Source organism: Dendrobates tinctorius, unplaced genomic scaffold (genome assembly GCF_039654945.1).
Source record: "Dendrobates tinctorius isolate UK_male_01 unplaced genomic scaffold, ASM3965494v1 ptg000175l, whole genome shotgun sequence".
Lineage (NCBI taxonomy): Eukaryota > Metazoa > Chordata > Amphibia > Anura > Dendrobatidae > Dendrobates > Dendrobates tinctorius.
Genome location: NW_027361842.1, coordinates 4,529,196 through 4,553,712, shown reverse-complemented (window position 1 = coordinate 4,553,712; position 24,517 = coordinate 4,529,196). Strand labels below are relative to the sequence as shown.

Here is a 24,517-nt window from a genome sequence, read left to right as displayed (position 1 = left end):
CTGCTTTCCATCTGGTTACTTTTTCCCACCCCATCCATTTTTATCGTTATGTAATTCATAAAGTTATACCTTTTTCTATCATAGACTCTTGCATTCAGTTTGTGTTTCCTTCTTTTTATATCCAACATGGCATGAGCAGGGACTAGCATGTCAATACGGCTCGTTATTACCATCTGCTGGGCAAATTCATGTACTACGCTTTTGTGCCCAAAGTTAAAAAGTTTTAAGATCTGCCACCAACTAAATTTGTTGTGTTTTTAACTTTACGCTTATAATAACAAATATATATACATTTTACCAATTATATAAGAAATGTCTTCTCTTATTAACTATTAACTGACTAATAGCCATTCATTGTTTGCTGTCCTGAATGAAAAGAATAAGATTAACCAGTGTGGATTGTTAAGGGCATACTGAAAAACATGTATTTTATTTATTTATTTTACTCACCTATAGAGCATTGTACTAGTACTGCATTTCCGCAAACAGCAGTAGTGTAAGCTATATGTGACTGCTGACACCACGTAGCAATGCCCACGATCAGTGCTAGCACCGATCGTGAGCATTTAACCACTCTGATGCCGCTGTCAGTAGTGACATAAACACACAAACGGGTATTGGTGTCATGAAATAACAGACCCAAACAAGGAGATCCAAGAAAAAATGCATATATTCAAAATTGTAAATTTTCATTTATATCATATAAAAATATGCACAAAGAATATTATGGCACAAAATATCTGCAAAGTACAACCAGAAGGGGGCACTAGTATCACTCTATCTCCAAAATACAATCAGTTTCAATGTGACAATGAATCACAAAAATATATAAAGAGGCACATCAATATATATCCATAAGATTATTGAATCACGTATTACATTGGGTCCATAATTGAACACATAAGCAGGGAAATTATTATGGCAAGCTGATTCAATTATACTAATTGAATTGGCACTACGATTTCTCAAACAGATATTAACTAGCCCAAAAACATATGTGTAAAATCAGACTCCCTTAATAGTATAACAGTTAATTAGACCGCCATGAAATATACCTGAGAAAGGTTGCCAAAGGTCCAAAAGAGTGAGACGAGCGTGCCCCCTCACCCTGATGCGCGTTTCGCCCGCAGCTTCTTCCGGGGACGTGACAGCGGCATAGAGAAGCATCTCGCAAGGAGGGGACTCCCTGTGCGCTCCCACCGGAACAACGCGATGCGATCCTGTTGTTACGATGGTCTCCATGGAGACCCCCTGCTCCAAAATTGCTGCGGAGTCCTTCCAGGTCCTTCAGTGAGGTGGCTTGTGAGCACCTGCTGAGAACAGGCACCGGCAAGCCTCCTTCACTGCCTATCAGATAGCTGATCTGACACTGTGCTGTGCAAAGTGTCAGATCAGCGATCTGATGTAATATAGTGATGTCCCATACTGGGACAATGTAAAAAACTAAAAAAAAAAAAAATATAGTGTGTAAAAATATTTTTTTTTAAAATTCCTAAATAAAGAAAAAATATAAATAAATATCTTCCCAATAAATACATTAATTTTTGTAAAGAAAAAAAACAATAAAAGTACACATATTTGGTTTTGCCGCATCCATAACGACCTGTTCTATAAAACTATCCCACTAGTTAACCCCTTAAGTGAACACCGTAAAAAAAAATAAAAAACAAGGCAAAAAACAATGCTTTATCATCATTCCGCCGAACAAAAAGTGCAATAAAACGCAATCAAAAATACAGATGTAAATAAAAATGGTACCGCTGAATACGTCATCTTGCCCTGCAAAAACAAGCTGCCATACAGCTCCTTCAGCAGAAAAATAAAAAAAGTTATAGCTCTCAGAATAAAGTGATGCAAAAATAATTATTTTTTCTATAAAATAGTTTTTATTGTGTAAAAGCGCCAAAACATAACAAAATGATACAAATGAGGTATCGCTGTAAGCGTACTGACCCAAAGAATAAAGCTGCCTTACCAATTTTACCACACATGGAACGGTATTAAAAAAAAAAAAAAAAAAGCAATTCCTGAATTGTTGTTTTTTGATCACTATCCCCTGAAAATCGGAATAGAAAGCGATCAAAAAGTGTCATGTGCCTGAAAATGGTACCAATAAAAAAGTCAGCTAGTCTGGCAAAAAACAAGCCATCACATGACTCTGTTGACTGAAATATGAAAAAATTATAGCTCTCAAAATATGGTGATGCTAAAATTAGTTTTCGCAATAAAAAACGTCTTTTAGTGTGACAGCTGTTAAGCATAAAAAACGGTATAAACCTGGTATCGCTGTAATCGCACCGACCCGAACAATATAGTTGCCTAATCACTTATACCGTACGAGGAACGGCATAAAAAATAAAAAAAATGGCCAGCAATTTTTCATTTTTCTAACAAAATTGACAAAACCATTTTTTTTAGGGATAACCTCACATTTTAAGGCTGGTTTCACATTTGCGTTTTTTAGCGCTGGAAAAAAACGCATATGTGCGCATGCGTTTTTTCCCCTAAATTTAACATGGGTGCGCATACCTGCGCGCTTGTAAGCGCATGTATGCGATTTTCATGCGCTGCGTTTTATTGGGGTGTGCGTTTGTATTTTCCAGACGCAGCATGTTGCATTTTTTGGCCCTGCAAAAAAGCGCATGCGCACATATGCGCACGTTTTGCGCTAAAAATGGCCATTATAGCCTATGGATGCGCATATGTGCGCACTGGCATGCTCATGTATGCGTTTTTTTGCATATGCGTTTTTTTTTTTAACCATGGAATTTAGGGGTTTGGGTTAGAGTTAGGGTTAGTTAAGGGGGTTTAGGGTTAGGGTCAGGGTTAGGGTTGGGGTTTGGGTCAGGGTTAGGGTTAAGTATGGTTTGGTTAAGGGTTAGGGTCAGGGTTAGGGTCAGGATTAGGGTTAAGTATGGTTTTGTTAAGGGTTAGGGTCAGGGTTAGGGTTAGGGTTAGGGTCAGGGTTAGGGTTGGGGTCAGGGTTAGGGTCAGGGTTAGGGTTAAGTATGGTTTTGTTAAGGGTTAGGGTCAGGGTTAGGGTCAGGATTAGGGTTAAGTATGGTTTTGTTAAGGGTTAGGGTCAGGGTTAGGGTTAGGGTTAGGGTCAGGGTTAGGGTTAGGGTCAGGGTTAGGGTTAGGGTCAGGGTTAGGGTTAAGTATGGTTTTGTTAAGGATTATGGTCAGGGTTAGGGTCAGGATTAGGGTTAAGTATGGTTTTGTTAAGGGTTAGGGTCAGGGTTAGGGTTAGGGTTAGGGTCAGGGTTAGGGTCAGGATTAGGGTTAAGTATGGTTTGGTTAAGGGTTAGGGTCAGGGTTAGGGTTAGGGTTAGGGTCAGGGTTAGGGTTAAGTATGGTTTTGTTAAGGGTTAGGGTCAGGGTTAGGGTTAGGGTCAGGGTTAGGGTTAGGGTCAGGGTTAGGGTTTAGGGTTTGGGTTAGGGTTAAGTATGATTTGGTTAAGGGTTAGGGTCAGGGTTAGGGTTAGTAAAGTCATGGTTTGGGTAGTGTGAGGGGCCACCTAAAAATGTTGGAAAAAAACGCAAACGCGGTAAAAACGCATACAAACGCATAAAAACGCTGCGTTTTTTTCATGCATGCTCATAAAAATGCTTGAAAAAAACGCAGCAGTTGTATGCTTATGTATGCGTTTTTTCAATGCGTTTTTTTGCGGGAAAAACGCGCTGCAAAAAAAAGCAAGTGTGAAACTAGCCTAAGTCACTCAAAATCACATTCAATAAATCAATTAACCCTTTAGATGCTTCACAAGAATTTTTTAAAAAGAAAAAAATATTAACATTTTACTTTTTTTTTCGCAAAAAATTGACTTCAGATCCAATTTTTTTATATTGACAAGGGTGACAGGAAAAAATGGACCCCAAAACTTGTTGTGTAATTTCTCCTGAGCATGTCGATACCCCATATGAAGAAGAAAACCACTGGGGCGCACGGCAGAGCTCGGAAGGGAAGAGCGCCATTTGACTTTTTGAATGCAAAATTGCTGGAACAATAGGCAGATGCCATGTCGTATTTGGAGAGCCCCTGATGAGCCCCTGACGAAGCCACCTTGCGGTAGCGACATGCGTCGGGCACTCCACAAGCTCCCCCACATGTGAGCGATACCACTCTTAGATGATCTAGGCAGGATTTATTTGTTGTATCTGCATGCTTCAGTTTTCTTTGGCGTATACATTGGTCATGACCTCATTTATAGGTTATGGCATTCTCCTGCCTCATTGAGTGTGTTTCATTATTGTTTCCAGTACGGCTCCTACATGGCACAGTTGTGCAGGGTGCTAACATGCATTGTTTCTTCATACATTTCCATCATTTTTAGGCCTTTTTCATTGGCATTTTTTCTGGCCTAATTTATTTTGGTGTATATTTATTTCTTATTATTTTCTTTAGGAACAGCTTTGGACCATATGACCCTGCGGTTAATATTGCTGCACATGTAACATGTATTATGTCCTGTACCTATGCATTAGCTCTCATGTTCTGGGGTGAGCTTTGTTGGTCCTATTATGGGCCTTGTGTGTTTTTTGGTATATCATTGTATGACTTTTTAATGTTTTTATAAATGGTGTGTTTTTTCTGCAATAAAATTTGAAATTTTTTGTTGTGATCCCTGTGTTAGTGATCAGTAGCTTTCCTCTACTTATTCTACACCATTTTGGAAACTAAACCCCTCAAGTGACACCATTTTGGAAACTAAACCCCTCAGGGAACTGATCTAGATGTGTGGTGAGCGCATTGAACCCTCAGATGCTTGTAATTAGGAAATATTTTTCAGGCACAGTGCAAAGCTCAGAAGGCAAGGAGCGCCAAATTTTACTGTTATGGTTTGAAGGTTCCATGACCCACTGGGAGAGCCCATGAGGTGCCAAAACAGCAGAGCTCCCCAAAAGTGACCCTATTTTACAAACTACACCTCTCAATGAATTCATTTAGGAGTGCAGTGATCATATTGATGCCACTGGTGTGTCAAAGAAGTTTATACCACTGGGCAGTGAAGAAAAAATAATTACATTTTTTCCCACCAAAATTTTGTTTTAGCCTCAGATTTTACATTTTCATACAAAAAGTGGGTAAAAATGGCACAAAAGTTTGTCCCACGATTTCTACTGAACGTGGCAATAAGTCCTATGTGTCTGTACAGTACTACTTAGCCATACTTGGCCATATGGAGAGACTCAGGAGGAATGGAGCATTATTTGCCTCCTGGAGTACAGATTTTCCTAAAAGTTTGCAGACTCTATATACAGAGCCCCTAATTGCTAGTAGAGCAGAATCTCCCCCCAAGTGACCCCATTTTGGAAACTATACCCATTGGGGAATTTAACTACAGGTGTAGTGACTATTTTGACTCCACGGGTAAACAAGCAGCAATGAATGTTGCCAAGTGAAAATTGCAAACTGTTGTTGTAGTGACCAGTATGCTGTAGTGAATAGTACGTTGCAGTCACCATTACATTATGCCCAGCCTGTGCTTCTGGAGGCATGCACCCGTATGTTAGGCGGGCTCTCATCACTTTAGAAATGCCAAATGTGGACACAATATGTTGTTTAGGTACACTGTGGGACTCAGAAGGGAGGGGCATTTAGATTTGGGACTGCAGGATTTGCTAAATTTCTTTTGGCGGGTGAGGAGCCATTTTGCTTTTCCAGAGCCTTTGGACTACCAGTAACGTAGAAGCCCCCTATATTTCCATGAAAAGATGACAGACCTGAGTGGGGACCTGCTTTTTTGTGGATTGAATTGAAGCTTTTATTGGGTTTTACATAACGTTTTGGATCACAGTTATCCGGTGCTTTACACTGACTGCTTATTTTGGGGTTTCCATCTAAATCTCTGAGTGACATGATTCAGATGAAACTCTAATGAGGCAGAAGAGTTACTCTGGACTCCGTCTGGACTCTGTTCAATGGTGTCCTTCATTTCAGAAGTGCACAAAACTGTGGCCAACGGCACTTTTATGCAATCCTAAAAAGATGGACACTACAGGATCATCGGGAAGAAGGCATCTACAGTGCCTCCATCTGCCTTATTATAGGGAATCTTCCTCCAGAGGTTCCATCTGAATCACATATTTCAGAGATTTACACGGAAACCTCGATGCAAGCACACAGCGCAGAGCGCAAGATAAATGTGCGCCGAGCCTTACTGCAATCTTTGGGAGCCAGAATGAAAAAATCAACAACAGGTGAAAAATTGGTTTTATTTATTTTTTTTACGCCATTTACGACTTTATTATTCTGGTCGGTGCGATTACAGCGATACCAGATTTATAATGTGTTTCTATGTTTGGCTATTGTCACACACTAAGAGACGCTTTTCATTGGAAAAAATTGTTTTTTTCTCACCATATGTTGGCCCACAGAGTCATGTGATGGCTTGTTTTTTGTGAGACGAAGTTGACGTTTTTATTGGTACCATTTTAGGGCACATGAAATTTTTTGATTGTTTTCTATTCCGATTTTTTGGGAGGTAGAATAAACAAAAAACAGCAATTCAGGATTTTTTTTGGGGGGGGTTTATGTCGTTCCATGTGGTAAAATTGATAACAGAGATACCCAATTTATATTGTTTTTTTATGCTTTGGCACTTTTATGCAATAAAAACTGTTTTATGGACAAAATAATTATTTTTGCATCGCTTTATTCTGAGAGCTATAATTTTTTTATTTTTCCACTATTGGAGCTGTATGGGGCCTTGTTTTTTGTGGGACAAGATGACATTTTCAGTGGTACCATGTTTATTTATATCCGTTCGATGATATGATGATAAAGCATTGTTTTTTGCCCTGTTTTTTATTTTTTATGGTGTTTACGAAAGGGGTTAACTAGTGGGACAGTTTTATTGGCCCGGTCGTTGCGGATGTGGAGATACCAAATATGTGTACTTTTATTGTTTCTAAATTTTTTTTCATTCAAATATTTATTTATAGATACAATATATTTTGATTTTTTATTACTATTTTTGAAAAAATATTTTTAAAATTATTTAAAAAAAATTTTTTTAAACTTTTTTTTACTTTTTTCCTTAGTCCCTCTATGGGACCATCATTTTTTGCAGGCTAATCGCTTCTATAGAATCAGCTAACACTCACGTGCGTCGGCGATCGTGCAGACATAAATATCCATCCCTGGACAGATAGACCCAGGTCACATCTAATGTCAGAAAGGGTTTAGTAGACAGTGAAAAGTGTGATTATAAAAAACTCCACTTATGTCTAATGCTGCTAAGGTAGGTAGACAACAGTACATACTGTCTATTTATTGGTGTAGTGTATGAAAAAGTAGTCATTAACCTACTTGTCTGTTCAGGTATACACATTTTAATAGATATTTAATGAAAGTTCATTTTAATAGAATTTGCTGTAGAAATTAATTATTTGCTGAGACTTATATCCTACTGCAATTGCTATTTCAAACCCCCTAAAATTTAGTTGTAGAATGGGCCCTCGGAGTCAATTCTATTGGCAGGCCCTGTGCAACCCGTTATCATGCAATAACAGCAATAGATTTGAGACAAAGTGCTGAAACAAAATTATAGTCCATAAAATCCATACAAATACTATACCTAATATGTTACATAATAAGAAAATGAATTATTAGAAATCATAGTGTGTGGTTTGTGACAAGGAGAACCACAGATAAGGTTGACTAGAGAAATCTCTATTTGCTTTATACGGCAAGGAAAGACCACAAAATCTAGAATAAGTCAATACATTCGTTTTTTAGTTTGAATCACTATATTATGTGACTGCCAAAATCAAACCATGCTGCTACATTCTTGTTTCAAGCTAGAAGGTTGGAGAATGCCACCTCTGCTGGGATTACAAATTGGAAGTACTGTACACTTGCAACCTAATAGATGTGAAAGCAGCCGGTGCTCTCAGATAGCGGCAGAACAATGGTCACAAGGGTCAGAGAGTAGGTGAGCACAGTGTGGGAATGAGGTGCACCCTTGCCTTAACAAAGGAAACTAGAACCCATAATTGAGCAACGTAGAGAATACAGTACTAAGGGGATGAAAAGAGGGTTTTTTTAGACTTCTGTTTTTAAACTTCTGACCTTTACTGCAATGTAGAAAACCTGTAGCTAAAAACATCTTATTGTATACCACCTTCATAAACCACAAGCCTGTCACTAATTTTGCATGGACAAGTTTATTTTACCTACTGACTAATGTAATTAAACCACAAATAATAATCTAGTTATATATTCAGTAACACTTTCAATTTAAGTGCAATGTGTCACTAAGTTTTTGCTACCCCATCCAGCAATGTATCACTTACTGGGCTGCTTGCTGTTATTTTGATAAAATCAGCTTCATCTGCTGCAGATCTAGCAGTTCTCTGAATGCTGAGCTCTATATAACCCCGCCCACACCACTAATTGGCAGCTTTCTGCCCAGGTACAGCCTACATAGAAAGCCGCCAATCAGTGGTGGGGGCGGGGTTATACAGAGCTCACGAATATGCTTGACTACTTGGCAGCAGGTTTACTAGTCCTCTAGTGATAATCTCCTGCTAATAAAACACAGTGACAGATTGCCTTTAAGGGAACTAATAAGTGCCAAATGTAATAAAAATCAGTGACAATAAAAATTAAAAACAGAGAACCTTTCTGTGCTAATAACGCTATTGGCACGTGACTAGGGCACAAGTATATGATTGGTCCCTGAGGGAGCCATCGCGTGAAAGGAGTAACTCTGCTCTTGACAAACGCCCATTGACTTCAACGCACAACATACATCACTCAGTTTTACTTCTCTCTTTGAAATGATAGTAAATAAAATAGAACAACAGTATATGAAGAGAGTTGCCATTTAAACCTTTTCCTATGCCAGCTACAGATTGCTGACCATTTTTTGCCTAATGGCCCTCCAACTAGAGACTAAGGGGGAGCTTGAAACATGAAAGCCATATCCTAATATTTAGTAGAACACTTTGCTCCAACCAGTTTCCCATCTCATGGAATACAGGCTGTGTAGTGCTGATTTTATTATATTATGGGTAGTTCTGTAAGCAGAACAAGAAAACATTGGGGTTTCTTTTGTCTGTTTAGTATAGAAATAAAGTCATGCTTACCAATTTTGCACCTTCTGTTTCAGGAACTGGCCACAAAGCTGTAAAAGCAAGTTAAGAGTTCATTCAAATGGGAGTTGACGTACAGTACCCAAGAACGTCTACTACTCAGTGTACAGAGCTGTGGTGTTTTTGCTCCATACACTATATACTTCCAGGGGTCGTGGCCCCAGCTATCAGCTAATAGTAGTGGTGCCTTGGGTGGAACACACACCAATTTGATATAGATGATCTGGCCCGAGGAAAGGTCATCAATAGTTCATTCCCGGACAAGCCCTTTAAGGTGCTCGATTGCAATAGACAAAAGTTGATGAAAGTGTATGATCCTAACAATAACAAATGTTCATAGATAAAATTTAACAACAGATGGTTTAGCCAAATGATGACATACAGTAACCATGTGAAAAGAAGTCGGTTGTGTTAAAAATATTCATCTGATTGTTGGACATTACTGTAGAAGATCCACCAACAATCATTCCTCAGAAGAGCATTCCCAGAAGAATCTTTTGCTCAAAGCTATTGAACATTTATGACCAGGCTGATCAACTGCAATGACAAATATTGACTAAACCGTGTATTGCTGCATGGAGGAAGCAATCATTCAGCAGACAATTATTCACCAGACAACCTACAAACCCAATTCCAAAATCGTCTGGACACTGTGTAGCATAAAAAGAAAACAACGATGCAATGGGAAAATCTCTTATTGTGATATTTTATTCACAACTGAACATATCAGAAGTGGAGAGACAATTTTCCATTTAATTTGCAATAAAAAAAATTCTAATTTAGAAACTGATGGCAGCAACACATCTCAAAAAGGTTTGGACACGCTTGACAAAAGGCTGGAAAAGTGGTACTAAAAATAACACTTGGAGGGTCCATTTTCAACTAAATCACAAAACTGTATATAAAAAGAGCACATTAGAGAACCAGTGTCTCTCAGAAGCAAAGATAGCAATAGGGTCACAAATTTGGAATCAACTGCCTCTCAAATTTGTGGACCAATTCCAAAAAATGTTTCAACATAAAATTGCAAATCCTTTGATTATCCCACCATCTACAATACATATCATCATCAAAAGATTCAGAGATTCTGGAGAAGTCCATGTACACTAAGAAAAAGACCCATGGTAAATATTGCATGCGCCTGATCTATGGGCCTTCAGTTGGCACTGCATTAAAAATAGGCATAAAACCTCTTTCATGCAAATAAGAAGCCAGATATTAGCCTAGTTCAGAAATAATGTCATCGTCTCTGGGCCAGGCTCATTTAAAATTGACTGAGACAAACTGGAAAACTGTTCTTTGGTTAGGAGAATCAAAATGTTACATTTTTTATGGAAATCACATATGCCATATCCTGAGAATGTTAGAGGAGAGGGAACATCCATCTTGTTATCACCACACAGTTCAAAATTCTGCATCCCTGACGGTAACTATTGGCGATAATCGAGCACTAAAATGCTTGAGCGCTCAGTACTCAAATCAAGCTGGTTGGAAGCTCCGATGGGTTTGATTTGAGTAACGAGTATTATGTAAAACTCAAGCATTTTTCTGGAAGACCCTAACAGGAGGGCTGGGGGGAGGGGAGGAAAATCGCTGAAATGGATGGAAACAGGTCTGAAATGGAATGGGAACAGCATGGGGAAGACACCTGGATGCATTTCTGACTTCAAGATCAATGCTGGTAACTAAATAAATAAATAATTAAAAAAATTATGTGGGGTCCCCCCTATTCTTGATGACCAGTCAAGGTACAGCAGACAGCTGGGGGCTGATTTTAGCAGGCTAGGATGGTTCAATCTTCCCAATTGCCCTGGTGCGGTGGAAATCGGGGTAATATTTTTTAGGTTTATGTAAGCTATGTAATGTCAGCCGTCATCAAGCCCTGTCATTAGTAATAGAGAGGTGTCTATCAGACATCAAGCCCTGTGGTTAGATGTGTCTATCAGACACCCCCATTACTAACCCAGTAATAGAAAATAAAAACAACAGAAAGAAATACTTTATTTGAATGAAGACTACTCCTCACTTTCCCACGTTCACCAATTTATTATCAAAAATCTTCCCCCCAAAGCTCCTGCAATATAGTTCACCTTCGCCGATGTTTCTGCCATCTGTGAATAGCAGTAAAGTATTGCTATTCACAGACGCTGGGTAGTGACAACTCTCATCAGAGCCACAGGCTCAACGCTGTGATCAGCTAGAGGCAGTGAGTCTGATGAGAGTTGTCGTCACTACCTGACGCCTGTGAATAGCAGTAGTACTTTACTGCTATTCACAGTCGCCGGAAACGTCGGGGAACGTGGACTACATTGGAGGAGCTTCCTGGGAACATTTTTAATAATAAATTGTTGAATAAAGGAGTTTGGGGTAGTCTTTATTCAAATACAGTGTTTTTTCTGTGTGTATTTTTCTATTACTGGATTAGTAATGAGGGTGTCTGATAGATACCTCTCTATTACTATCCCCAGGTGTTGATGTCATCTGACATTACAAAGCCGACATCAACCCCCAAAAATATTACCCCAATTGCCACTGCACAAGGGCAAATCGGCAAGAGCCTAGGGAAAGCTGCAGAACTGGCGCGCCTAATGTGATGTGCCAATTCTGGGGTGGGTGCGGGCTGGTATTTTTACCCTGAGAAGAGGCCAATATCCATGGACCTTCCCAGCCTGATATCAGCCCCCCACCCCAAATGTCTGCTTTACTGCTTGACTGGTTATCAAAAATAGGGGGACCCCACTTAATTTTTTTCAAATTAATTATTTAATTGGTTTAAAAAGGTTAAAAACACCCATTAGTGCCAGATGAAATTCACTAAAGGGTGCAACTTTATAATATTTACGGGGCAGACATTAATCTAAGTTCTCCCTCCCTCATATAACAACTCTCCCTGAACTGCTTCCAGACGACAGAGTGCTGAGCATCACATCTATAAAATCCGTTGATGCGATTCGAACAGCCAACAACAGTGATGCCAGTAGCCAACATAGCTACAGGACTACTGTGCATGGAGGGCAACAGCTGCAAAACATGCAGGCCAGGCACTTGAACATGGCGCTGGAGCACCCGCAATACTCGATTAAGTAACGAGCCTGCCCGAACACCCCGATGCTGAATCGAGAAGTGGCGAACATGCTCGCTCATCAGTAGTATCTGTCAATATTTAGCATTAAATAGAGGTTTTATAATAAAATATACTACCATCCAGATAGCCTATTTCAGGGAAAGCATTTCATATTTCAGCAATGTGATGCTAAACCATACACCATGTTTTACGCATAATGAGACACACTTTTTTCCCCTCAAATTTGGGGGGGGGAAATGGGGGTGCGTCTTATAATGCGTATATACTTTACTGGTACAGTTGCTGCAGGCTAGGATGAGGGGGTGCCCGGCGGCGCTGCTGCCTGGTGCTGCGGGGGCCTTGCTGACATTTCGTGAAAAGCCATAGCCCCCGCAGTTCCGTGCTGAAATCTCATCTCCTGAGATCTTGATGCCGAGATCTCCATTTGAGCATGCACCAACCCCCGGCGGCCATTTTCCCCAGAGTGCACTGTACAGGAAACGACGGAACTACGGGGGGCTCTGACCTTTCACGAAATGTCGGCAGAGCCTCCCACAGCACCGGCCACCAGCGCCAGACACCTTGAGCAGCAGCGCCGGACACCCCGGGCAGCAGCACCGGGCACCCCAGCAGCACCGACGGGGACACCCACAGCTCCGGAACCCCGCAGCGGCGCAGTGCACATCGGACACCCCCTCATCTCATTCTGCGGCGTGCAGCATCACCCCACTCCTGCCACATTCAGCAGCAACCCTGGGACCCTGCTTCGCCACAGCCACCACCCCCAGCAAGCAATAAGACGCATGGATAATAAGAACCACCACCATTTTAGTAAAAAGAAAATTTCCTATTTTTCTCCTCAAAATTTGGGGTGCATCTTATAATCCGGAGCGCCTTATAATCACAACAGCATGCTTCACAGAAGACGAGTTTGGGTAATGAATTGGCTGCCTGCAGTTCAGACCTTTCATCAATAGAAAACATTTGGTACATCATGAAATTAAGAATCCAGCAAAGACCCTGGACCATTGAGCAGCTAGAATCCTACATCAGACAATAATGCCAACATTCCTCTCCCAAAACTTCAGCAATTGGTCTTTCACATCCTAGAACTTTACAAACTGCTGTATGGTAAAAAGAAGAGGGAATGCTACACAACGGAAGACATGGCCCTGTCCCAACATTTGTGAAATGTGTTGCTGCCAACAATTTCTATATAAAGTGCAAAAATGTCTAATTTTCAACTTCTGACATGTGTTCTACATTTTTTGGTGAATGAGCTATGCCTATAAGAGATTTTCATATCATTGCATTATTGTTTCCTATACATTTTGCACAGCGTCTCAACTTTTTTGGAATTATGGTTGTACTTTTGTCTACACTGTATGTAAACCTGTTTTAAACACATTATTTTGAGCATTTATTTCAAGGCATGGACAAAACACTACAGGATTTCTTTCTACAGATAGCCTGAGAAGCCTCCACTCAATGGGTCCCCACAAATACCACAAAGCTTCAAAAATTAGCGGAACACTAAAATGTAACCATTAATCAAAAGTGCTTCAGAAAGTAGTAGTTAGTACTGCATAGATCTGTAGAATTGCACATACCAAAGTTTATTGAAAAATGGGTCCTTTGACTCTTTGGCGAAATAGCGGTGCTACTGGTTCCACCACCAAATCAATGTAACGCTGAGTTGTTATTGTACTTGTATTAAAGGCTAAACGGGTTCTGCTACTGTATATTATGCTAGCCTAGGTCATAATACTGGGAGTAGGACGGTGAGACGTTCCCTCATAAAGGCCTTTTCACGGCGTTGCCCATGTGGTCTCCAATCCAATTTCTATCTATCATTGTGTCCAAGACAAGAGCATGACTCATCGATGAAAAGGATAGAACGCTATTCAAGCCTCCATTGCCTCTTCCTTGCACCATGGCAGTCTAGAGGCATGAAGTAAATGAAAAAAACTGGGATTATGGCGTGGGGTGGCCTAATGTATGGTATGTTAACAGCTCAGTGTTACCTTGATTCAGTTGTTGAAATAGCAGTAAGGCCGTTTCTTCCCAGTATCCTAGTAGCTGTTTTTCATAAGGACAATGGCAGACAGCATGTTGCTCATGTTACTGTGAGCAGCCTTCATGGCTGGAAAGTACTACCATGGCCTGCAGTGTCTCCAGATCTATGTCCCATTGATTGCATCTGGGACATTATTTGTTGGCAATTGCAGAGGGAGCTGCCTTAGAAAACATTCCTTAAGCTAGTTTCACACTAGCGTTGTTGGGCGCAGCGCCGTCGCTAAGCCCCGCCCCTGGCCGCACCCCCTACGGTCAGTTCCTCCTCTGATTGCATGAGGCTGCATGCGGTCAGCGTATCCTATATTTAGCGTTGGATACGCTGATCGTGCGCTGGTCTGATTTTGCTGGTGCTGCGCCCAGCACACAAACGCGTTGTGTTGCATTTTTGTGCTCTGGGCGCAGCGCCAGCAAAATCGGACCAGCGCACGATCAGTGTATCCAACGTTAAATATAGGATACGCTGATTGCATGCAGCCTTTGCTATTCCTGATGACTTCATTAATAAATTGTATGAATCATTGTTGAACCGCATGGATGCAGTCCTTCAAGCTCATGGAAGTCACACAAAATATTAATTATGACTCTAATAGCACCACAATTTAATTCCCCAATGTTATGCAACATATATTGGTATTTTAAGTTAATTATTTGTTTGAATATCACATTACTTTCTGTGGCCGACAAAACTTTTGTCTTGCCAAAATCTGACCATTCTGTGTCCATTAAATGATCAATATTTCTGCATTGATGGCAATTTATTTTCTTAACCTAAACCACATTTCGGAGGGTTTCAGCTTTCAAAAGAATAATTTATAAAAGCAATGGATGAATTTAACATCAGGTTATAAGCTTTTATTTACATAACATGGATAAGCGACATAAATATACAGTCCCTGACAGAAGTTATCATTAACAGATTTGCTCCAGTGAATATAAAGTACATTTTTCATCATCCAATCACTTATGAAAGGCTCAAATCACATTGACATTTGTACATACATAGTAATGAGAACAGTAAAGTATTACTACAGGGATTCTGTAAAAAAGTGAATCCATGCAAATTTTATACCATTAAATTAATTGGTAAAAGTAAATGTATGCTGCCTGGTTCCTAAATTTATTAACAAAGCTGGTAACTGTTCAGTTGGTACTTGGAAGCCACATAAAAAGGCATGCAATAAATCACTATAATAATATATTATGATAATTTAAAGTCTTTCTTTTTTATCTCTTACGGGTGAGAACAATACCTCTGCATACCTGCTGCCAGTATGTAGAAAAGCAAGGCGGAGAATATCAGAGTCTTCATGGTTTCTGCTCTCATCTGACTTCCAAGCTGATTGCTCAGGACAGCACTGTGTTCCAGAATAGAACTCCCCAGTGCCTGCCTTTGTCAGCTTCATTAGAACAAGCCTGTGATGTCACAAAACAACAGTAAGCGCAGCCTTTGTAGCATGTCCATCAATTCAGTAAGCAACACCATACTTTACTAAATAACTAACTCAGATAGCAAGTCAGTGTCTCTATCAGGGGGTATATAGAAATGATGGGGCCCGAGAGCAGAAGTTCGAATCATGCCCCACTCAAACAAAATAAATAAATAAAATAAATAAAAAAATACCCATGGTGAATTCCTCCACATGCACAGTATAATGACTCTACTGTACCCCACCTCAAACTGCCAAGACAAAGTATGCTCACCCCAACCCAGTATGATCCCTCAACTGTGACTCCCACACAGCCCTCTATGCAGAATAATGGACCTACATACAGTATAAAGGCCTCACACCTCTACTACTCACTCACTACTACTCACGCCTGCACTAGCCCTCCATATAGTATAATGGCCCCCACATAGTATGATAAACATCACATAACCCTTCTCACTTTATAATTGCTTACATACAGTATAATTGCCCCAATACAGCCCTCAAAATATTATAATGGCCCCACATAGCCTTTTTTATAGTATAATGGGCCCCAAATAGTCCTCAATATAGTATAATCCTCCATATAATATTCTGCACTCCCCATAGTCCTCCTTAGGCCGGGGTCACACTGGCGAGGAATACGGACGAGTGACAGGCGTAAAAAGTACGCATTACATACGGACAAATTATTCTCTATGAGTTTGCTCCCAACAGCCGTATATTTCTCGGGCGTATTCTATGGACCGTGCCAATCGCAGCATGCTGCGATTGTCAGCGTACTACACCCGGAATACGCCAATGCAAGTCTATGGGTGCGCTAAAAATACGCATTACACACGGACCACACATGTGACTTGCGAGAAATACGCACCAGGTGTCTTTTAGAAAAGCCGACAATTCAGTGCGCTATACAGTAAACTCACACTGACAGGTTTAACAAAGAAACGAAAGAATAGATATATACACATAGAATACATATATATATATGTACATACATGTCACTGTGACACACATATATATATATTTATATTTCACAGAGTTCTTCATAGCAGAATAGCCGCTAATTAAATTGCCGGCTTCTATCAAATAATTCCCCAACCCGACATGAAATGACACTTGGTTTACATTCAGTAAAGCATTTCATTTCATGTTTTTTTATATGTCCTTACTTCCGTACTTCCGGTAATATCAGGTAAGGGGCATGAACACGTGGTCGGCGTGCATTCCAGGGTGGAACGTGGAAGTAAAGGGTGAGACAGGTAATAAAGCTGTTACCTAGGTCATGGTGGCACAGGACTTCCAGGAGGCACTACGGAGGATCCGGGCAAAACCAACCAGGACTGCAGGGTAAGTGCGCTGTGCACAGTCCCGTCCCCATTACAGGGTCCCTGACTATTCCCATTTTCTCTACAAGATACAGGATAAGGGAACCCCATCTATGCCCCTGCCAATGCCCAAATGGTCTGGAAAAGCCTCTGCAAAAAACAGATGATGCCCTATATGCCATGTAAAGTTACCAGAGGCATATGGCAGAATGCTTTGTGTCACCTGCACCACCAGAGTTGTGAGAGAAAAACTGCCATCACTGCTGTCTGAGATGAGGTCTCTCATTCGGGAAGAGGGTCCAGGCATCCATATCTAGTCAAAATGTCCTTATCTAGCCTTCCCCATCTGCAACCTCCCAGTCCGGGTTCGTGTGCTAAGAGACCTCGGTGGGAGATAGAACTGAGCTCAGAGTAGGAATCCCATCCCCAGGGGTCAAACCAGGAGGAAGAGGGTGAAGTAGTATCGGAGGATGTGGAACGGGGCAGGAGATATTTGTTTGCCTCAGAAGATAACGATGACTTAGTCCAGGCTATCAGAGATACGATGCAGGTGGAAGAGGTCCCAAAGCCGTAGTCCAAACAGGATGTGATGTTCAGGGGTCTCAGAAGCAGCGTGTGTTCCCAGTGAATGACCACATCTGTGCTATGGTCCTGGAGGAGTGGGAGGATGCTGAGAGACGCTTGGTGATACCATGGAATTTTAAGAATCGTCTACCTTTCGATCCTGAGGACATTAAGATTTGGGAAGAGGTCCACAAGATTGATGTACCAGTCGCCAGGAAGACTTCCATCCCCTTTGAGGACTCTTCAAGCCTAAAATACCCTATGGACAGAAAGGCGCATAATGTCCCGAAACGAGCTTGGTAGACATCCGCGGCTTTGATCAAAACCAACATAGTCGCAACTTCAGGTGCCAGGTCTATGTTTTTATGGATGGTGCAACTGGAGGAGCATTTGATCAACAAAACTCCAAGGGAGGAAATCATAGCCTTCCTCCCTATGATGAATTCTGCTACGGCTTTTTTGGCAGATACATCTGCTGAATTAGTGACTTTCTCTGCTAGAAATAGCCCTTTGTCTAATGCGGTCCGTAGAGCTATTTGGATGAAAACCTGGTAGGGGGACGTGTTGAAAAATAAGTTATGCTCTATTCCCTTCTCAGGGTTAAGGGTGTTCAGACCTGCATTAGATGACATCTTACAGAAAGCTTCTGATAAAAAGAAGGGGTTTCCTGAAGATAGGTTTAAAAGGGACCAGTCCTTTCGTAAACCAGACCCTTCTCAGAGGCAATTCAATTACAGTAGCTAAGGGAAGTCCAGTAGAGGAACCTACAACAAAGGAGGGAAGAGTAAAGGGTCCCTATTTGGGTCGAGTTCAAGATCAAGGAGGCAATGACGCCATCCTGATCGGGGGGGGGGGGCGACTCAAGCGCTTTGAGGCAAATTCATTCCAGATTACCCAGGATCAGTGGGTGCTCAGAACCATAGCAGAGGGTTGTGCGGTAGAGTTTACTGCACCTCCCCTCCGAAAGGTTTATCGCTCCCAGTATCTTATCAACAGAGTCTCCCATGTTAGCAGACTTCAGGGAGCTGGTTGACTCGGCTGTTATAATCCTGGTTCCCCAGGCAGAAGAGGGCGGGGGTCACTCCTCCTCCCTCATAAAACCATCAGGAGAGTCCCGCACCATAATAAACTTGAGGTTCTTAAACTGTTGGGTCAAATACAAAAGATTCAGAATGGAGTCGGTAAAAATCTACAGTTTCCCCTTATAGACAGGGATGCATTTATGCCCACCCTCAACCTTAAAAAGTGCATATTACCATGTCCCTATTCACCCAGCACCCCAAACATTTTTGAGATTTGCAGTAAAGATTCTGACTCGAACCTGACACTTTCAGTTTCAGTGCTTTCCATTCGGCCTGGCATCGACTCCCCGAGTATTTACCAAATTGGTGTCAGAGATGGTAGCCTACCTAAGGAATCAAGGGATTATCACAGTGCCGTATTTGGACTTTCTCCTGGTGGCAAATTCGGCGGAAGAACTCTGACATCATAGGGAGAAAACCATATCCACCATAGAGTACCTCGGATTGATCATCAACAGGCAGAAATCGGAACTTGTGCCAGAAAACAGGAAGATTTTCCTGGGTGTGCTACTGGACTCTAGATGCAGAACATCCTTCCTACTACAGGAGACAGTGTGAAACAGAGTCAAACAGTTACTGAGAAGTCGCGCTTCTATCAGGTCAGCAATGAAGATCTTAGGCCTCTTGATGGCTTGCATATCTTGTGTCCGGGGGGCCCAATTCCACTCGAGAGCCTTGCAGCGGGAAGTCTTGCCTGTCTGGGATCAATGTCAATCATCAATAGAATAATGTCTTTATCCCTGGCAGTGAGAAGATCACTACAAGTGGGCAACAAATGGGGATGGGGAGCACACTTGGAGGGAAGGATTCTCCAGGGCAGATGGCCATCAGAGATCCTGTCCAAGTCATCCAACTACAGGGAGCTCTACGCCACGTGGGAAGCCCTAAGACGAAATCAGGCAGCGCTAAATTACCAGCGGGTAAAGATCCTGTCAGACAATGACAGTATCTTTCCTGTGACACCAAGGGGGCCCCAGACACCAAGCACTCTAGGACCTGGCATTCAAAATTTTTTCCTGGGCTTTCGGTGGTGGCAGTTCATCTCAAAGGGACCCAAAACCTTGTGGCAGATTACTTGAGCAGACAGATCTGGCTGACGGAATGGGAACTGAAGGATGTAGTGTTCCAGTACTTGTGTCATCTCTGGGGTACACCTCAAAGATTTATTTGCGACCAGGAAAAATACAAAAATTGCCAGATTTTTCTTCCTAAATCCATCAGACAATTTAAAGGCCATTAATGCATTGAGAAGTGGAGCATGTCTCTTTCTTATGCCTTCCCCCTGATGGCGCTTATTCCAGGGGTTCTCAGGAAGATCAAGGAGGATCAGGCAAAGGTACTTCTGATCACACTGTGTTGGCCAAAGAGACGTTGGTTCCCACTGCTAAAGGCTACGGCTTTGGAGGAATCACTTCTGGTTCCACAGAGGGAGGATATAATCCACCAGGGACCAGTCTTTCATTAGAACCCAGGAAGGCTTCATGTAGCAGCTTAGATCCTGAGCGGGACATCCTGAGAGCTCAGGGGTTATTGGACCAGGACAGCACAGCACAAAAAGAGGACTTGAAAATCCTCCAATAATAGAAAACAGCAAAGGAACAACAAGGTTTACCCGTCCAGGCCTCCAAACAAATGCACTATCAGGGTGCAGCGGACTCATATAATAAAGATGGCAACACAGGTGCAAAAATACCAATAAAACAACTGCTCGCAGCCTACCAATACATGGAGGGGGTGGTTGCCTGGTATATTGATGCACAAAACAACTTGTATGCGGCGCTGTTCACATTAAGGCCATGCACAGCATCCAGGTCAGCCTAGTAACCGCACCCTTCTATTAGTTCAGGCGGGCTGCCCAGCGCTATCAAAATGCATGCCATGTGAACAGACACCGCAGTTTACAAGACCAAATGGGCCCAGCTGCACCCCGAATGAAAAGTGCAAAAAACACATTTAAAAAAAATGTGGAGTATTAGCTGATATTTTGGCCAAAATACGTGAGCCCGTAATCTACGTCAAAGATCTCCACGTTTACGGGTACCTAACACTAAATACTAACACCAATACAGCACAGCACAAAAAGACGACTTGAAAATCCTCCAATAATAGAAAACAGCAAAAGAACAACAAGGTTTACCCGTCCAGGCCTCCAAACAAATGCACTATCACTATCATGTATTGGTAGGCTGCAAGCAGTTGTTTTATTGGTATTTTTGCACCTGTGTTGCCATCTTTATTATATGAGTCCGCTGCACCCTGATAGTGTATTTGTTTGGAGGCCTGGACGGGTAAACCTTGTTGTTCTTTTGCTGTTACTGGACCAGGTCAAAACCACAATTCAGGCTAATAATAATAATAAATTTTATTTCTATAGCGCCGACATATTCCGCAGCACTTTACATTTTGGAGGGGATTTGTACAGACAATAGACATTACAGCATAACAATAATCACATAGATTATAACAAATACCAAGAGGAACGAGGGCCATGCTCGCAAGCTTACAATCTATGAGGAAAAAAAGGGAGACACGAAAAGGTGGGTGGTAACAGTTGCCCTGATTGTATGGACCAGCCATAATGTTAAGTGTATATCAGTACAGACACAGAGGGCTAATGGATGCATAAAGCATGTGGGAACATGATGCGGGGAACCTGGTTATGGTGAAACTTTTGGCTGTGCCACACAGGGATAGCTTAGGTTAATGTGTTGAGGCGATAGGCCAGTCTGAATAAATGCATTTTCAGGGCACGATTAAAATTGTGGGGATTGGGGACTAATCGTATTGACCTGGGAAGTGCATTCCAAAGAATTGGCGCAGCACGTGTAAAGTCTTGGAGATGGGAGTGGGAGGTTCTGATTATTGAGGATGCTAACCTCAGGTCATCAGCAGAACAGAGGGCGCGGGTAGGGTGGAATACTGAAACAAGTGAGGAGATGTAGGGTGGTGCTGAGCCATGGAGGGCTTTGTGGGTGAGGGTAATAAGTTTATACTGAATTCTGGAGTGGATGGGTAGCCAGTGTAATGACTGGCACAAGGTAGAGGCATCGGTGTAACAAGTGGTGAGAAATATGATCCTGGCTGCAGCATTCAAGACAGATTGGAGAGGGGAGAGTTTGGTAAGAGGGAGACCGATTAGAAGAGAGTTACAATACTCGAGACGAGAATGAATAAGAGAAACAGTAAGAGTTTTTGCAGACTCAAAAGTAAGAAAAGGTCGAATTCTAGAAATGTTTTTGAGGTGCAGATGACAAGAGCGAGCCAGTGATCGAATGTGGAGGGCAAAGGAAAGCTCGGAGTCAAGTATGACCCCAAGACAGCGGGCATGTTGCTGGAGAGTAATCGTGGAACCACACACAGAAATGGCAATGTCGGGTATAGGTACATTAGTAGAGGGAGGAAACACAAGGAGTTCAGTCTTCGACAGGTTCAGTTTCAGATATAGTGAGGACATGTTTGTCTAAACGCTGTGTCTATCGCCGTTGTTTTCTAGAAAGGCTGGCGTGATGTCAGGAGAAGAAGCGTATAATTGGGTGTCATCAGCATAGAGATGGTACTGGAAACCAAATCTACTGTTTGACCAATAGGGGCAGTGTACAAGGAGAAGAGGAGGGGGACTAGGACTGATCCTTGAGGAACCCCAACAGTAAGGGGAAGGTGAGAGGAGGAGGAACCGGCAAAAGATACAGTAAAGGAGCGGTCAGAGAGATAGGAGAACCAGGAGAGAACGGTGTCCATGAGGCCAATGGAACAGAGCATAGTGAGGAGGAGCTGATGATCCACAGTGTCGAATTATCCCTTCTGACTGGTAGGCTAGGGAGATTGCTGAGGTAATCCATCTTGCATTGGTGGTTTTAAATGCTTTTGTTCCCCTTAGTTTTACCCCCAAATAAGACAAAGAAGTTAGGATCCTGTCTCCAACTACGAGTGGCCTCTAGATATTCAATGACTGTCTGTCTAACATCCAACACGTGTAGGGCCTGTTCTTTCTGATTTGAAGGGTTTTCACAAAAGGAGGGTAAGCTAAACCAGGAGATTATATTTTGACAGGACAATACCTTTGGTAAGAAAGCGGGGTCTAATTTGTGATCCTCACATATCCTAAGATACAGATCCCGAAAGGACATGGCCTGAATTTCCCCTACTCTCTTTGCAGTAGTAGCCACAAGAAACGCCGTTTGATGGTCTGGTATCATGAGATGGAAATCTTTTTTCCCCTGGTAAATAAGGCTCTTTGCAGAGGACTCTAAGAACCAGATTCAAATCCCAAGGGGGCACCCACCGCCTAATAGTAGGATGTAACCTCTGAATCGCCCTGACAAATCTTGCTACCTATGGGTGAGTGGCCAGTGAATAGTCAAAAAATGTACTTAAAGCCGATATCTGGACTTTTAGGGTGCTAGGTCTAAGCCCTTTATTAAAACCTGCTTGGAGGAAACCAAGACCCCTGGAATATCGGGTCTGCCTGCCACAATGGTTGGACCTGCCACCTTCCAAACAAAACTTTTTCCATATTTTGTTTTACGTTGCAGAGGTTACCGGCTTTCTACTAGCCTCTCTTCTCGACCCTCTCCAATCCTACTTCCGCTCCTTACACTCTACTGAAACTGCCCTCACTAAAGTCTCTAATGATCTACTAACAGCTAAATCTAATGGTCATTACTCCATGCTAATTCTCTTGGATCTCTCTGCAGCATTCACTTGGATCGCTAGTAAGTCGCTATGTGATCGCTGGTGAGCTGTCACACAGACAGCTTCACCAGCGATCAGCACAGCGATGCCGAGCGCCCGGCATCGCTGGCCATCCTGTAAAAAATAGAATCAAAATAAAAAATATAGTTATTCTCACCATCCGATGGCCCGCGCAGTCTTCCGGCCTCTCTCCACGCTCCGGTCCCATTGATCCTTTGCATGAATGACCGCGAGATGTCACGGTCTCGCGGGATAACAAAGTCTCGCGGTCATTCGTGCAAAGGATCACTGGGACCGGAGCGTGGAGAGAGGCGGGATGGCTGAACGGGACGTCGGAAGGTGAGAATAACTATATTTTTTTTATTATTTTTTACACCTGATCGCTGGTCTCACACAGCGATGCGTGCTGGCCAGCGGGAGACCAGCGACCAAAGAAATGTCCAGAGATTTCTTGCAGCAATCAGCGATACCGGCAGGGGGGCCGCTCGCTGATCGCTGTCACACACAGCAATCTCGCTGGTGAGATCGCCGTTACGTCACAAAAGTTGTGACTCAGCAGCGATCTCGCTACCGAGATTGCTTAGTGAGACGGGGCCTTTAGATATGTTAACTAGTCAACAAACCGCCTTTGGGAGAAAGGTTCTCCAGGCAGTTATCCCACCCTGAGGAGGTACTTTGGTATTCTGAAGGGTGCTGTCAAAAGGGACATCCTGAAAAATAGGTATTAGACCTACAGGTAATTATGTTTCCAGGAGTCCATCCTGACAGCACTGTTAGTTCCCTCCGTTTGTGTTGTTTCATGATATCTTGATATCGGTTGAAATAAATTTGTTAAGTTGCATTTATTCAGACTGGCCTATCGCCTCAACACATTAACCTAATCTATCCCTGTGTGGCACAGCCAAAAGTTTCACCATAACCAGGTTCATTCAATGACTGTCTGTCTAACATCCAGACTGGAAAGTAACACTCTTTCCACTCAAAACTGGACAGTAAATGCAAGATGTGAAAAGGCTTACTTTTTTCCTCTGTGAAGCCATACCTTTTCTAATGAACTTTTTGGCTTTTAGCAAATTGTCCTTGAGTCTTTCATCAATATTCTATTTAGGGTCTAAAGTAGCACATTTTGCCCCAAAATGTATATGACTACACTGGTCAGCAAACAACTCATTTTCCTTTTCACCT

At 42.1% G+C, this 24,517-nt stretch overlaps 1 protein-coding gene across 1 annotated transcript in view; it reads right to left on the bottom strand.

Annotated features, from left to right (window-relative positions):
• Window positions 1-23,521, bottom strand: part of LOC141054155 (trypsin inhibitor ClTI-1-like) — a 32,603-nt gene extending 9,082 nt beyond the window's left edge. The window contains exons 1-2 of the mRNA XM_073551344.1: window positions 15,500-23,521; window positions 9,094-9,131 (exon numbers count right to left, since the gene is read on the bottom strand). Coding sequence (XP_073407445.1) covers window positions 9,094-9,131; window positions 15,500-15,563 — 102 coding nt within the window. The 5' untranslated portion in view covers window positions 15,564-23,521. The remainder of the gene's footprint in view (window positions 1-9,093; window positions 9,132-15,499) is intronic.
• Between the last annotated feature and the right edge of the window lie 996 nt (window positions 23,522-24,517).